At 42.6% G+C, this 16,972-nt stretch overlaps 1 protein-coding gene across 5 annotated transcripts in view; it reads left to right on the top strand.

The window, feature by feature from the left end:
- Positions 1–16,972, top strand: part of RALGAPA2 (Ral GTPase activating protein catalytic subunit alpha 2) — a 298,342-nt gene that overhangs the window by 145,064 nt on the left and 136,306 nt on the right. For all 5 annotated transcript variants that reach the window (XM_038398015.2, XM_038398014.2, XM_043512164.1 and 2 more), the window contains 4 exons: positions 7,627–7,735; positions 12,455–12,565; positions 13,025–13,093; positions 13,260–13,394. In XM_038398015.2, the coding sequence (XP_038253943.1) occupies positions 7,627–7,735; positions 12,455–12,565; positions 13,025–13,093; positions 13,260–13,394 (424 nt within the window). The remainder of the gene's footprint in view (positions 1–7,626; positions 7,736–12,454; positions 12,566–13,024; positions 13,094–13,259; positions 13,395–16,972) is intronic.

The following is a 16,972-nucleotide window of genomic DNA, read 5'->3' as shown; positions in this document are numbered from 1 at the left end:
CCAACCCTGAAGAAGAGCTCTGTGTAAGCTTGAAAGCTTGTCTCTCTCACCAACAGAAGTTGATCCAACAAAAGATGTTACCTCACCCACTTTGTCTCTCTAATATCCTGGGACCAACATGGCTACAGCAATATTGCATACAGTTTTGAAGGAGGCATTTGAATCCATCAGATCTATTTCTAGGTATTCAAAATCTGCATATTTTTAACATGCTATTAGTTACGTGCAACATATAATTAAAAGTCAGAAAATACATGGAGTTAGATCATAGCTATAAACAAGAGCTTGCCATCTGTTTTGGGAGAAGGTTCTTTTAAGGATTCTAAATTAAAAGAAACACTAAACTTTACATTTAAACAATCAAGACTGTGATACCAGACAAAGAAAGTTTAAAAAAAAATCCTGTGGGTACTGTTTTTTGCCACTGAAGTCAATGGGAGTTTTATCCTGGACTTCAGTGGCAGCACGATCAGACCTAATATATTTTAATGCAATATACAGGTTTTTTTACAAATAATTTTTGTAATCACAAGGGCCCAATCTTGCAAGCATGAACACATTACATCCTTGATGATTTTTCCTAAGAAAGCAAGGCTGAACATAGGGTGAGAGTTGGAAAGGTCTTTCTCACTCAATGTTGGGTTTTTCAAGAACGAGCTTTTTTCAGGTAAGTTGGCAGGGTTGCTTATCTGAAGGGGAGGCTTAGTCACCAAGATGAATAAAAAGATGTTTTCCATTGATGAAGATGTCCTTTTAGGAGTTGATTTTTTTGAATGGGTGAGTCATATGACATGATATAAATAGATCTATATTCATTATATAATATTGTGAAAGAGAAGTGTATGTGTCTCATCTAGGAAATGTTTATTTGGTTAATGTATTACTAGGGTTTTATTGGAGGATTCTTTACTGGAGGAATATTTCCATTATTAGTGAGAACATTTGTTCTTTGATGGCTTTCCCCAACCAGGAAGTTCATGGATCAGTTTTGTAGACAGTGGTTTATATATTCCTAAGAGCTTCCAAAGGTTACTCTTGCACAGTCAGATGGGTTGGCAGGAAAGTTGGGAAAAATAGCAAACAACTTGATTTTAAAAATAAAACATAACTCCAAGCCAACTCAAAGGTTCAATACTTAGCAATGTTAAAATAGCGCAACACAACTCATAATACTTTAGGAGGGTCACCAGTTTAGAAAGTTGTGGATAAAAGTCTCACCGCACCTAATAAGTTTCTTGAACCAAAGACAGTTAATCCTGGGGTAGCTACAGAAGAGCTATATTTCAAGAGGCTAGGGGCATGGCTACACTTGCAAATGTAGAGCACTTTGAGTTAAAACCGCCTTTGGAGAGTGCAGTAGGGAAAGTGCTGCAATCTGTCCACACTGACAGGAACAAGCACACTGGCGTGGCCACATCTGCGGCACTTGCAGTGGCATTGGGAGCGGTGCATTATGGGCAGCTATGCCATAGAGCACCTCTTCCCATTCTGGTGCTGTGGCTTGTGGAAAGGGGGTGGGGGATGCGGGGCATTCTGGGTCCTGTCCCAACGCCCCATGATGCATCAGTTCACATCCCAGCAATCCCTGTGCTTCTGTCCACATTTGGCGCCATCTTTCAACATTTTTTGTACTGTGCGCTCTGTCTTCCCTTTCGGTCTGCGGGAATGGAGCCCGAGCTGCTGAGGAGTATGCTGACGAGTCTCACCAGTACATCATGTTTGGCAGTCAAGTTATTTCTTGTGATCCAAAGTGACAGTGAGGGATCCAATGATGATATCGACTTGAGTAATGCATATGACACGAATTTGCTTGTAGCATTCACAGACATGCTCACCACTGTGGAACACCGCTTTTGGGCTCGGGAAACGAGCATTGAGTGGTGGGATCACATCGTCATGCAAGTCTGAGATGACAAACAGTGGCTGCAGAGCTTTCGGATGAGAAAAGCCACTTTCATGGGACTGTGTAAGGAACTCGCTCCCACCCTGTGGCACAAGGACATGAGGTTTAAGTACCGTTATACAAGGCACTGGTGAGACCTCACCTGGAATACTGTGTGCAGTTCTGGTCTCCCATGTTTAAGAAGGATAAATTCAAACTGGAACAGGTACAGAGAAGGGCTACTAGGATGATGCGAGGAATGGAAAACTTGTCTTATGAAAGGAGACTCAAGGAGCTTGGCTTGTTTAGCCTAACTAAAAGAAGGTTGAGGGGAGATATGATTGCTCTCTCTAAATATATCGGATGGATAAATACAGGAGAGGGAGAGGAATTATTTAAGCTCAGTACCAATGTGGACACAAGAACAAATGGATATAAACTGGTCATTGGGAAGTGTAGACTTGAAATTAGACGAAGGTTTCTAACCATCAGAGGAGTGAAGTTTTGGAATAGCCTTCCAAGTGGGGGCAAAAGATCTATCTGGCTTTAAGATTAAACTCAATAAGTTTATGGAGGAGATGGTATGATGGGATAGCATGATTTTGATAATTAATTGATCTTTAAATATTCATGGTAAATAGACCTAATGGCCTCTGATGGGATGTTAGATGAGATGGGATCTGAGTTACCCAGGAAGGAATTTTCTGTAGTATCTGGCTGATGAATCTTGCCCATATGCTCAGGGTTTAGCTGATCGCCAGATTTGGGGTCAGGAAGGAATTTTCCTCCAGGGCAGACTGGAAGAGTCCCTGGAGGTTTTTCGCCTTCCTCTGTAGCATGGGGCACGGGTCACTTGCTGGAGGATTCTCTGCTCCTTGAAGTCTTTGAACAACAATTTGAGGACTTCAATAGCTCAGACATAGGTGAGAGGTTTTTTGCAGGATTGGGTGGGTGAGATTCTGTGGTCTGCGTTGTGCAGGAGGTTGAAGTAGGTGATAATAATGGTCCCTTCTGACCTTAGTATCTGTGAGATTGAGAGCTGCCCTGACATTGGAGAAGCGGGTGGCTATTGCAATCTGGAAGCTGGCAACACCAGACAGCTACCGATTGGTCACTAACCAGTTTGGAGTGGGGAAGTCGTGTTGATGGAAGTCAAGTTTGCAGGGCCATTAATTACATCCTGCTCTGAAGAACCATGACTCTGGGTAATGTGCAGGACATTGTGGATGGCTTTGCACAAATGGTTTCCCTAACTGTGGAGGGGTGATAGATGGCACACACATTCTAATTCTGGCACCAGCCCACCTAGCCTCAGAGTATGTTAATTGGAAGGGGTATTTCTCTATGGTTCTCCAGGCGCTTGTGGATCACCGTGGGTGTTTCATTGACATTAACGCAGGCTGGCCTGGAAAGGTGCATGACGCATGCATCTTTCGGAACACTGGCCTGTTCAGGAAGCTGCAAGCCAAGACTTTTTTCCCAGACCAGATGATCACCGTAGGGGAATGCCCATTGTGATCCTTGGAGACCCCGCTTACCCTTTAATGCCGTGGCTCATGAAACCCTACACAGGGAGCCTTGACAGCAGCAAGGAGCGGTTCAACAACAGGCTGAGCCGGTGCAGAATGACTGTGGAGTGTGCTTTTGGCCATTTAAAGGACTGCTGGCGCGCTCTGTATGGGAAGCTGGACCTGGCCAATGACAGCATCCTCGCGGTTATATCCTTGTGCTGTACCCTCCATAACGTTTGTGAAGGGAAGGGTGAACAATTCACTCAGGCATGGAACTTGGAGGTTCAACACTTGGAGGCTGAATATGAACAGCCAGAGAGCAGGGCTATTAGAGGGGCCCGTGCAAGGCTGCAAGGATTAGGGATGTGCCTTGAGGGAGCAATCTGAGGCTGAAAGCCACCAGTAATGTCTGGTGCCCTGCACGGGCGTGAAGTGAAGTGGTTCCAATGTTAGTAGGAATCTGTGTTTGCTACGCTGATTTGCAGAGCCTGTTTCTTTCCTGGTCTAAGGTATCTTTTACTTTATGCAATAATAAAGAATGTTTTCAAAAACAAAAAATCCATTTATTGAAAAGAAAATTCATTTACTGAAAACGCAACTGCTTGGGAAATAGAAAGGGCAAGGGGGTGGGGTGATGAATGGTACAATCACAGATTTGCATACGTCCTGTTATCATACTCAGCCTTCCTGTCTGGAGTGCTGTGCAATGAGTGCTGCACTTCAGGATGGCTATACCGCATGGTAATGGGGGTTGAGTGCAGAGGGTAAGGGTCGTAGTTTTCAGGGCTGGGTGGTGAAGCTACAGGTGTTGGAGGCAACTGGTGGCGGGTGAGAACCTGGATGTTGGGGAAAGTGGGTTGGAGGTGACATGGGGGCACAAGGGAAAGAGTTTTGGGACAAGGGCTGCGGGGGGGGGGGTTTGGCACGGTAGTATTCTGCCTGCATGGCTATGAGCACCTGGATTGTGTCTGCTTGGTGCTCCATTATGCTTATCAGCTGATCCGTGCTTTGCTGTCGGAGCACTGCGTTCCGGTGCTCCTCATTTTGCTGGCAGATCCTCCTTTCACTGTCCTGCCAGTCCTGCACTTTTTGATTTTCATTACTTGAATGCTGCATTACTTCATGCCACGTGTCTTCCTTGCTTCCACGTGACCTCTTTTTGATTCTTTGGAGTCTTTCGGCTGGTGATAACACAGACAGCTGAGATCTCAAGGTTGCATCTGTAAAAGCAAAATGCAACACTTAACAGAGGCAGCATTGTTCACACCAGACAGAGCAATGATTCCCCCGTACTTAAGGGCAAGCACAGTCTACACAATAGCATAATTTGCCCATCCCAAAGCGAGCGCACATAATGCACAGGAGCCCCAAAATGGTGAGTAAGCACAGGGTCAAGTGTGACTGATTGTTTCACGGCTGTATTGTCCTCTGGGTTTCTGTGCCTTGGGGAGAGCCAACAGCGGCAGGGGACCCCTACACTGAACACTGTCCCCACATTTTCCACAGAAGTTTGTCCTGGAAGATATCTCGCTGCTGAGGGTGACCAGGGAAGCAAGGGAGGGTCTTCTACTGCAATGTGAATTCCGCACTGGCCCATATGCAGCTTGCCAGTGTGCAGCAATGGTCCCCCTGCCCCTCATGGCACAGTGGCATGGACAAGTTAGCCGTACTGGGACAAGGAACACAGTGGCTCTCCTGAGAAACCTGCGCAAACGCATTGCCCAAATTCTGGATGAAACCTTTGAAGAGATCACTGAGGCCGATTACCACGATGTGAGAGAGCACATCAACACCCTATTCCGCATCTAGGCATGCATGCAGCCCTAACCCTTCCCCCCACCAAGAGCTTGCACCAAATAACTTCCTTCCCAAAATAAAAGCCACTTACCGGGAACCTCCTCTGGTGTTTGTCCTTCCCCAAGCACCCACCACCGTGACTGGCCACCTTCCTCCTGGCTTGAGAACAGTTCCTGGCTATATGCGTCTGGGGATTCTGGGATGTCTTCCTCCGCCTCAGCACTCTTGCTCTGCTCCTCCTCCTCGTTGAACTGGGCTCTGAAGTGTTCATGGTGGTACTCGGAGTGGAGGTGGGGTCTGGCCCAAGTATCGCATCCGGCTCTTTGTAGAAACGGCAGGTCACAGGGGCAGCACCGGAGTGGCTGTTTGCCTCACGGGCTTTGCGGTAGGCATTCCGCAGCTCCTTCACTTTAACCCTGCACTGCAGTGCATCCCAGTCATGGCCCCTTTCCATCATGTCTCTTGCTATCTGCGTGAAGGTATCGTAATTCCTACGGTTGGAGCGCACCTGGGACTGGACAGCTTCCTTCCCCCAAACACTGATGAGGTCCAGCACCTTGCCATTGCTCCATACTGGGGATCGCCTGGTGTGTGGAGGCATGGTCACCTGGAAAGATTCGCTGAGAGCATTCCACGCCTGAACGAGCAAACAGGCGGGGGATTTTCAAAATTCCCAGAGAATTTTAAAGATTGGTCACCTGAGGGCAGAGCAGTAGAGTTCAAATTGATGACCAGAGTGGCTAGCACAGGCATTGTGGGACACTTCTGGAGGCTGATCAGAGCGCACTATAGGACGAGGGTGTCCACACTGGCGCCATGGCTCTCCAGCAGGGGCACAGGAAACGTTATTCCCCTCATCGAGGTGGAGTACCAACAGTGCTGTAGCTGCAGAATCAGAGCGCTCTACGTGCCTTGCCAGTGTGGACGGGTAGTGAGCTAGTGTGCCCGAGGCTCCTTTATTGTGCTGTAACTCGCAAGTGTAGCCAAGCCTTAGAACTAGAGGAAGGCTGCAACAAGAATGCCAAAAAGTTCTCTCTATTGTAAATCAGAGTGACTGTAAAGTTTCAAACATAAAGTGGCTGTCAACTTGTTGAAGTAAGAGCAATACCTTCCTCACCAAGATGTTACTTCTTAGTGACCCATGAAGTCCATTCTTACAGGAGGAACAGAAGACATTCAAACAAAACCAAGCATGTGGTGTGTCTGTCTCTCGAGAACATTTAGAATGCTACTGATCATGCTTGTGACCTCATGGATGTAAAGAATGCCCACTCAGTCACTGATGATGAAAAATACCAGGAGCAGCAAGCACAGGCTCCAGGAGGTGGAGACACCTCATGGTTGTATGGGCTATTGCAGAAGAATGCTTTTGAGTACTGAATAGACAGCTAAAGTTAAATTAACAGAGAAGAAGTGGCCATGTGGTCTGAAAAAAGGTTCAGAGACAGTAGTTAACAAATGATTGCTAAGAACTAGAATAGTTCTCCCATCTGTTGGAGGGGCTTATGGTTGTCTAGCCTGACCTCCATCCTAAATATTGGTTGGTTTGTTTGGATTTGGGTTTATTTTCTTTCTTTTACTCTTGCATTAATTTGTTGTTGATGTTTTTGGCTGATGATGTTGTTTTATTTACAGTTGATTATTTTTTTAATGGGAAGATGCAGTAGCCATTGAAGTCCTGCCTTGTGACAGGAGTATAGCCTTTTGTAACAAAACTGACCCGGGTTATATGGATGGGGACAGAAAACAGAGCCCAGTCTGTTATCAACGCTTATGTTTGTGCTGCACCTTTATTACACCATCTGTCATTTATAAAATAATAGAAAATCTATCAGGGCTTTTTGTCAGGAAGGGAATTTTCCTACCCACCCACAGTCATTAGAGGTTTTGCTAGCAGCTTTGTTGCTTGCAAGAATCATCCCTGAATGATTAAGGAGCCATCTTTCTTTCTTCCCTGTTCCAAAAATCATTGGTTGTGCCAAGACGTAGGAAAGAGAGATGTGGCTTGATGGGCCCTTTCTCCTCTTCTCCTTGGCTGAAAGGGAAACTTAGGGTGGGTTTTTAGAAGTGCTCATCATTCTCTAATTCTGCTTCCTTTAAAGTTATTCCTGTTTATTTCAGTGGGGAGCAGAGTCAGGCCACTTCTGAGTACTTAAAAAAAAAATCACACCCTCAGGGTACAGACAGCCTGAACACTGTTTTAAAATTTATCCCAGGTTGACTGACAATGTCAATGTCAAACTCTCTATTTGATTCTGTAGCTTTCTGTAATTAGCCATAAAATCTTATGTCAGTAAAAAAGATCTGTACTGTGTCATTGAGAAATCATTATGAAATCTTCCAAAATATATTTTTCAGAAAGTGAGAAATATTAAGGAAGGAGGATATTCTTTTTAAGCTTATAACTGAGTCATTGTTTCCCTTTCTTTTTAAAAGGTGTATAGCTGTTTGCTGCCTTGGAGTTTGGATATGTGAAGAACTAGTACAGTGCACAAACCATCCTCAAGTGAGGGATGCAATAAATGTTATAGGTGTAACACTAAAGGTATTAGTATGAATTGTGTTTGTGTGATTAACAAAGGGAACATTTGTATGAACAAGATATTCTAGATATTTGAAATATTCATCAAGCATATGTTTAAAGTTAAGCATGTGCTTAAATACTTTTCTGACTTAGGATCAAGATGTGTCCAAGTTGTGTATTCTGATTATTTGGTTCTTTATGCTTACAACATTATCTGTCTGCAAGCTTGTTTTTTGAATGTTCAGGGCATTATCAGGAATTTGCTGACCATGGAACTGCTCATTGAATTTATTTTTTTGCTCGATTGAAATTTTCTTCAGGATCTTCCACATGTTCTCTGGTGCTCCACAGACTTGGTGAACCTGGCTTGTCTTTCACTCAATGATTATCTAAAATATCACTGTTAGCACAGGCACCGATTTTTCAAAGAACTCTAGAGCATCTAATTGAAGTACCAATGACCAAAGTGCCGGATCAGCCACAGTTTCCTACCACTCTGTCACAGGTTGCTTGATGCTGTCTTTAATATCAGTTGAGATGGAATGAATGAAACAGTTTTACTTTAATGTATTAGCAGGGGGAATGAAAGAATCATGTAAAGATTATCTTATTTTTGTGTGGTAAAGTTGCTTTCTGGATACTGCCTCTTCAGCTGTATTGAAGACACCTAGTGGCAAAGGAATAGAGTTTTGTTACGGGGTGGTAAGTTCCTGCAGCTGTACAAATACTGTCTAAGACAAGGCATTCATTTGAAAATTTTGTTGAGAGGTAGGAGACACTTGCCTAGAGATGATGTTAAATTACTTTTCTGTCATATCAAATGATTGGTAATTTGGTTGATGCAAGGGAGTGACGGTTATTCATTGTATCAAACTTAGGTGCAGTTATTGGAAAGTTATATTTTCTTTTGGCTTATAGAGAACAGAATGAACTTGCAGCTCTTTTAAAAGAGTACATATTTTAATTTAGTAAATATTAATAATTTTTCAAAATCTTATAGGTAAAGCTCAGCCATCTAAGGAAGAAGTGGAAGAAATAACTTCTATTTTTAATCTTCAAATAATTCACTCATTTTTATTCAACTAGTGAGCATTTTTGAAATAATCAGTGTGATCATCTTTGTTAGCATGTGCCTTTAATTTTCATAAACATATGTGTTTGAAATTTCATTATGTGTGTAGAAATATATTGGTCAAAAAACAGAAACTTGAAAGCTTCATACAAATATTGGCTCAGTAGTTTGAGCATTGGCCTGCTAAACCCAGGGTTGTAAGTTCAATCCTTGAGGGGCCATTTAGGGATCTGGGGCAAAAATTGGCGATTGATCCTGCTTGGAGCAGCGGCTTGGACTAGATGATCTCCTGAGGTCCCTTCCAACCCTGATATTCTATGATTTAGTGCCTGTGCAGGAGACATCCTACCTGGTGTTTACGTTTTTGGGGCTACCTCCAAGAATAGGATGTTGTTACCAATCCTTGACAGTTTGCTGCAGCCTGCTAAGGCTGCTTGGTCCACTCCTGCCTCTTGCCAACCTATTTCCAAGAAAGCAGAGAAATTATATCAGCACAGGGGTTTTCATATTTGTATTCACACTTTGTACCTACTACACTGGTGGTGACTGCTGCAGTAATAAATTGAGGTTTGGACCCCTGTTGGAAGAGAAGGGAAAAAGATTGTTTCCCTAGGGAGAACAATGTTCTCTTGTTCCTGTCTTGGTAATAGGGTGGCAAATTACCAACCTGTTATAGCTCGATAGCAGTTTCACCTGTGGGAAAAGAAGGCACTGTTTGTGCAGGATTTCCCAAATGACAAAAAGAGATTGGTCAATGCAATCCTAATGGAGGGTCAAAATGTAGCAAAGCACTCTCTCAAGACTTCATTTGATCCTTCAGATTCTTCTGCTGGATCACAGACTTCTGCAGTTACTTAGAAGAGACATGTTTGGCTTCTTTCCTCTTCTCTGACTCATCATACTATAATTAAAGTGGAGGATTTCCCCTTCAGAGGAGATGGTCTTTTCTGTGAAAAGACAGATGAGTTGCTGGAGAAGCTGAAGAAGATGAGATCTTTGTGCTTTATTACTTCTACTAGGAGACTGCCACTGGGCGATGACTCACTGCTGCGGCACCTCCTGCTGGTTATACAGGGAATTAGCTCTTTTCAGCCAGGAGTGCCCTCTGCTGTTTGGTGTCTCACCTGCCGCTCACCCCGTGCCCCTCCCGGACCCCGGTGCCCTTCTAGACTAGGGTTCTGCCCCCTGGCAGTACCCCCCACAGTCTGGGTCTCCCCACCCAGGGGAACCCCGAATCCCTTATCCCTGCCTTGCCTCAGTGGCTACTGTCAGTCATCGTCTAGCCCCCGCTCCCTAGGGCAGACAGCAGCCTGTACCACTCATCATTGGCAGGGGGGTCAGACAAGCTGCCTCTGTCTAGGTCTGGGCTGCTCCTCTGCAGCCTTAGGACCCTTTCATGGGCCTTTACTTCGGCCTGCAGCCTGGGGCTCTGCTAGGCTGGAGCTCCCCAGCTCTCTGCCCTTCCCCAGCATTGCTTTGCCCTGGGTACCCTCCTCAGCTTCCCCAGCAGCCAGGTTCTCCTCTCTCCATGTAGATAGAGTGTGTATCTCAGCTCCTGGCTAACAGCCCCCTTATAGGGCCAGCTGTGGCCTGATTGGGACTTGGCCCCACCTGTGGCTACTTCCCCCAATCAGCCTAGCTTTCCTCTGGCTACAGCCCTCTCTTAGGGCTGTTTTAAGCCCTTCAAGGCATGGTGGGGTGACCACCCTGCCACAGAGACCTTCTATTTTTTTTATTTCCATTGTCAGAGACAGTATTATCCACAGTTATCTTCAGCTTATTTCTTATCAAATCAAAGACATCTACAACAGCACCAGCAGGCTATGTATTTCCAGAGCCAGCATAAGAAAAGGTCTTTTAAATTGAGGCCCAACTCTAAGCAATCTGCGACCTTTCTGACATCTTCGTCGCACATTAGCCCTGAAATTTGATATGAGGATTGAAAGTCTAGAACCAATCAGCGAGGACCCTTCCCTTCCTGTGTTTGAAGATGTGCTAGCCCATTTTATCATCAGATGCAGGCTTATTACACCTAAACGACCCCTTTCAATTTCCCGTGCCCTTCTCTTTTTAGAGAACCTTCTCACAAGGCTAGTCTACTTTCAGACATACAGAAATTTCTTCCCATGGGGGCTGTTAATGAGGTATCAGAGCACTTGCAAGATCAGGGGTTTTATTCAAGGTACTTTCTGGTGCCGACAAATGATGAGGTGGGGGGGTCATTCTATTTTAGATTTAAGAAGTATAACGAGTATATTCTGAAGTTTTGGTTTCATATGTTAACTCTGGCTTCCAGAATCCCTTTGCTTTCAATTATGGATTGGGTTTGTGACTCTTGTTTCAAAAGACACATTTTCATATCTCTGTTTGACACAGTCATCGAAAGTACCTTAATTTTGTGGTGCTGGGACACCATTTCCAGTATAAAGGGCTGTTGTTTGACCTGTCTACAGCACCAAGAGTTCTTACAAAGTGCTTCTCTGTCGTAGAGGGTCAATTGAGAAAGCAGGGTATTTTTTTTTTTTGCCCTATTCTGATGATTGTCTGTTAAAGGCTTTTTGTGATGATTTATTAAGCCCCATTGCTTTTTTTCAGAACTGGAATTTCTCCTGAATGTCAAAAAGTCAAATCCCTGTCCAATTCAGAAAATTTTATTCATAGGCTCCATATTGGATTTGGTAGCAGGGAAAACCTTTTTATCAGAGGACAGATTTTCAAAAATAGCTCAATATGTTTTATACATTCAAATATGTCAAAAACAGAAAGTAACCACCTTTGTGGGTCTTATGGCAGTTACTACATATGTGACTCCGTTTGCACAACTCACAATGAGGTCAATGCAGCTTTGGCTGTCTCAGGTCTACAGACCAAATCTGGACAGTCTCCAGATGTTAGTCAGCATGCCTCAAAACATTCTGAAATTATTGATGTGATGGTCAGTCAGAGAAAACGTTTTCAGGGTGTCCAGTTCAATCCCCCTTCACTTTCATTGAAGGTAACTTGAGATGTGTCAAACAGTGGTTGGGGTAGGGCAACATCTGAGTCATCCTATAGTTCAGGGTCCCTGGACTTTTCAGAAGAGAGCTTTGCACATCAGCATGGTCTCAATTTATTTTGGACTCTGTTCCCTCCTCCAGGTTATTTTCAGTACTGCTTATCAAACTACCCATATGTGGCAATATGCAGAGCCATTCGAAAAAAGAAATGAAGGTTGATTACTTGTAACTGGAGGTCAAGAGGGCTCTGCATATTCACACTTCCCACGCACCTTCCACTTTTTTTCAAAATTATTTTCGTTCTCTTCCCTCGGGATTGGTGAAAGGAACTGAGTTGGTAGAGGGCACTCCCCCTTATATAGTCTCACCTTCAGAACATTCGGTGGCACTAGGGAGTGGGCTAGGAGGGGGTACATGAGCACTTTAATAGGCACAGCTTGGAGAAGGTTCTCTTGTTAAGCACCACTGGGCAGTGCAAAACCCATAAATGTGAATATGCAGAGCCATCTCGAAGAACTCCAGTTGCAAGTAACCTTCATTTTCCTTTAATGTAGTTTTTATGGCTATAGTACTATTTGAAATAGTAGAAACTCTGACATTACTGTTTGTTATATGTGAATATTTTTTTCTGGCATGCTCTTTCTTTGTTTAATTTTATTTTTTCTCTTACAGTTTTCTAATAAACTGGTAGCTCAGATAGCCTGTGATGTTCTTCAACTGCTAGTTTCTTATTGGGAAAAGCTTCAGAAGTATGAATCCTCTCTATCCAGGAAAATTACTGAAGTATGTCTTATCTCTTCAAATACTTGTGTATGGGAATTGAAAATAACACATCTGATGTTCTGTGTTGATTGTTCATAGAATTGAAGAAGCTTCAAAGTTAACAGAATGTCCAACTTATGCTATTTTTCACAATTGAAAGAATTGTTGCTTATCATAAATTACAATCTTAGAACTCTGTCTTTGCTTCCTTCTGCAATCATTATTAGGAGAGTTCTTTGCTTTAGTTTGCTGGAGCCAGTGTGATTTTTTTCCAATTTGCTCTAATTTATTTCTGGAATCTGCTAACAATGTGGAACTCTCAGTTTGTTTCAGATGCTATTTTCAAAAATGGCTGCTAACCGCTCTTTATAGTCTTCATCCAAAGCCTATTAAAGGTCAATGGTTCAGGCCTTGTGTTTATTAAAGATACAAAATGTCTTTTTGTAATTTTGTTTGCCTGTGGGTTTGGTTTTTGTGCAGATTCTTGTGGCCACCATTGCATTTCTTTTGCCAAGTGCTGAATACTCCTCTGTAGAAACAGATAAAAAGGTATGTGGCATAAAACACAAACTCCGTCATTGGTTTTTGCTGCTTGAACTACATATGAAAGGAAATTTATTCCTAAATCTTATTTTAAAATATTAAGCTAACATTTAAACATTTTGATGAATTTGATGAGTATTGCTTATGTGTTCATTTGCATGTTTCTGTTTAGTTTATAGTTTCATTATTACTTTGCTTGTTGGATTGGTGCATGGCACTACCAATGAAAACCTTACTAGAGCCAGTATCTACTGTTCTGGAAGATCAACATTCCTCCAAAGCTCCCTTACTGGATTACATATATAGAGTGAGTATGATGAATCGGTTCAGTATGAATTGTTTTTAACAAAGTTTTTAAATGTGTTAAGATATGTCTATTCTGGATCATTGAGGCACAGACACATTATGGAAGTATAACTGATGATTCCATCATTTGAATTACATTGAAGTTTTTCAGTTACTGTTGTTTAAATCCATGGGTTAGTTATGAAAACAAATTAAAATTTCACCCCTAACATTTAGGGGGTAGATTTGATTTTCTGGAAAGTTACAAGTAAGTATGCTCAGTAGCTTTGGAGCTTAAAGGAGTTAAAATAGCATCTTTTTGAAATTTCAGGGCTGGGTTTGTAGTGTTTTGGGGATAATGTTGTCTTACAAATGATTATTTAAATGCTTCAATCATTGGGTGGATAACTAAACAAAATAGTATGTATAGGTTAGTTAAAAAAATTAAAAAGTACAACATATTCTGAGCATTGCTTGTCATGACTCTTTCTATTACATTATAAATACCAATTTAAAAAAAAGAAGTCATTTGATGCCAAGATCTGAAATGTTACACACACAAACTCTGGAGTATCAAATTTTAAAAGTTGGCAGTTTTGAGAGAAAAAAGAAAGTGCCTTGGCCAACAGATCTTAAAACAGTACAGAAGCAGAGTCCTGGCTCCCAAGGAGCTTAGGAGTCCTGTCAGGGGAAGCACCTACAGAAACTCCACACTTAACATCCTCTCACTTAACATTGTTTTGATGTTACGTCCCTGCTCCATTACAGACAATGCTCATTTAAAGTTGTGCAGTGCTCCCCTGTAATGTCGTTTGGCCTCCTGCGTTGTCCAAGGCTGGCAGCCCCCCCATAACTCCTCTCTGCCCCCCCCACGCCTGCCGGCAGACCCTGCAAATCAATGCCTTCCTTCTGCTCCTCTTGCCTGCGGCAATCAGCTGTCTTGCGGTGTTCAGGAGGCTGGGGGGAGGAGTGAGGATGCAGCTTGCCGCGTCGCTCCTCGCCCCAGCCTCCTGAACGCCACAAACCAGCTGATTGCCGTGGGCTGGAGGAGCAGGGGAGGAGCAAGGATGTGGCATGCGGAGTAAAGGGGGAGGAGGTGGAGTAAAAGAGGCGGGTTAAGGGTGGGGTTTGGCAGAAGGGGTGGAGTGGACGAGCTGAGGGTTGAGCCCCTCGCCCCTGGCAAAGTCTGTGCATGTGCTTGCAAGAACAGCACGAGGAGCAGCCGGACAATCCACTCTCTGACTCCACTACCTCAACTGAGCGTCATACTCAGCAATGATGATTGTAGTATTAAATTGTTTCTTTAAAATTGTTTAAAACTTGTACCTGTATTAAATTGCTAGTTTAAAATTGTTTAAAATGTATATAATGCCTTTTGTCTGGCAAAAAAAAAATTTCCCTGAAACCTAACCTCCTATTTACATTAATTCTTGTGATGAAATTGGATTTGCTTAAAGTCGCATTTTTCAGGAATATATCTACAATGTTAAGTGAGCAGTTACCGTATTCTAATGGCATGACTAGTAAACATCACAAAGAAAGGAGTTCCTGTCTTGAGGACCTTTGGAGATCCATGACAATGTTTGTCTTTCTTGCACATGTGTTTATGAGGACAGCTGGATCTGGATGAAAACTATATGCACCTCCTGCTGTCAGAGCTGTGACTGTTGAATGAGGTCCCCTTAGAGGAGCACTGTAGAATCACACAATTTTAATACTCAAGGCCAACACTGAGGAGATAGAAGTCTACAGTTGGGTAAAGCTAGTTTCAGCTTTGTGGCCATTTCCCAATGGACAAGCACCCTCTCAAAATAAAGAGCAGTATCCATGACTGCTCGTCCTAAGACACTTGTAGAACTTATTTATTTAATGCAAATGCTAATAATAATCAAATGAAGTCAAGAAATACAGTACAACTACATAAAAAGAAAAGGAGTACTTGTGGCACCTTAGAGACTAATAAATTTATTTGAGCATAAGCTTTCGTGAGCTACAGCTCACTTCATCGGATGCATTCAGTGGAAAATACAGTGGGGAGATTTATATACATAGAGAACATGAAACAATGGGTGTTACCATACACACTGTAACCAGAGTGTTCACTTAAGGTGAGCTATTACCAGCAGGCGAGCGGGGCGGGGGAAAACCTTTTGTGGTGATAATCAAGGTGGGCCATTTCCAGCAGTTAACAAGAACGTCTGAGGAACAGTGGGGGGAACGGGGGGGGGGAGATAAACATGGGGAAATAGTTTTACTTTGTGTAATTAGCAACATTTTCCATAAGTTAAACATGTTTTATGAAATATCAGTACATCTTTCAAGTAAATAAAATTTAGTTTATAACTGATGTAATACACTTTTGAATATGTCTGCATATGGCTGAGGGATGATATTCTATAATGACATTCCAATTTATAACAATATACCACAATAGATCTTGTCCTAATTGTGAAATTGTACTTAACAAGCATGAAGTCAGTCTTGCTTTAAAATATACATAAACACATTTTCCAAATATAAAAATAGCATGTTGATATTGCTTTTATTTAAAATCAAGATCTGTGATGATAAATAGTTTTGTTTTCATGGCTAATATAGTAGTTTACTGATAAAAAGATCATTTGATAAGAAAAAAACATTTTCTTTCATTCTTAAAGAATCAGTGAGAATTTAACAATGGGCATTATTATTATATCAATAAAATATAGTGTTGTTATTAATAATAATTTGCATTGTACTAGCACAGAGGAGCCCCAGTCTTGGACCAGGGTCCCATTGTGCTATGTGCTGTATGAACACCCAAAAATGATGGTCCATGCTCCACAGAACTTACAATCTAAGTATAAGATAAGAGAGAACAGGTAGATTCAAGAGACAGATTGGGAGAGCACCAGGAGACAAAGAGACAATACTGGTCAGCATAATGGGCAGCATTCTCAGCACACCAGATGTGTGTATGTGTTGTCAAGTTTTTAGTAGATATCACAGCAAAGGAAAGTTTTATGGGGAGGTAATCTTGTAAATGTTTATGAAGGGCAGCATGGGACAGAAACACAAAGATGCTTGTTTGAAAATTTAGCAAGTGGATGATAAAGGCGGGTGTCATAGTGGAGGCAGGAGTTAACATCTTGATAGTTTGAGAGGTAGGATAAGGATAAGCAATGAAGGACCTTAAAAGGGATGACAAATAGAATAGTAATGGAGAAGCAAAAGCCAGTGGAGAAATGCAAAGAGAAGGGTGACTTAGTCAAAGCAATGAGCTGTGATAATAATCTTTGCACCATTGATTTGAATTTATGCAAGCAGGGAGAGATTTAATTTGTCAAGGCCAGAAGGGAGAATTTTGTAAACGGAGGTTGTTGCACTAGTCACGGTACAAAATGAGGGCCTGGACAAGGGTTTTATTTTAGCAAAGTAGTGTAGGAAGAAGCAGCAAGATTTAGGATATGTCTAGACAGCCGACATTAAAGCTCATGGCTGTATGGTTGCAGCTCCAGCGCTGGGAGAGAGCTCTCCTAGTGCTATAATAAAACCACCTCCACATAGGGAATAGCTACCATCTACACTGTCACACCCCTGAGCGAAGAACGTTTCACTGCT

This window comes from Dermochelys coriacea, chromosome 3 (genome assembly GCF_009764565.3).
Source record: "Dermochelys coriacea isolate rDerCor1 chromosome 3, rDerCor1.pri.v4, whole genome shotgun sequence".
Taxonomy (NCBI): Eukaryota; Metazoa; Chordata; order Testudines; family Dermochelyidae; genus Dermochelys; species Dermochelys coriacea.
The sequence above is the reverse complement of the archived record's forward strand: the minus strand, read 5'-3'. Positions and strand labels throughout refer to the sequence as shown.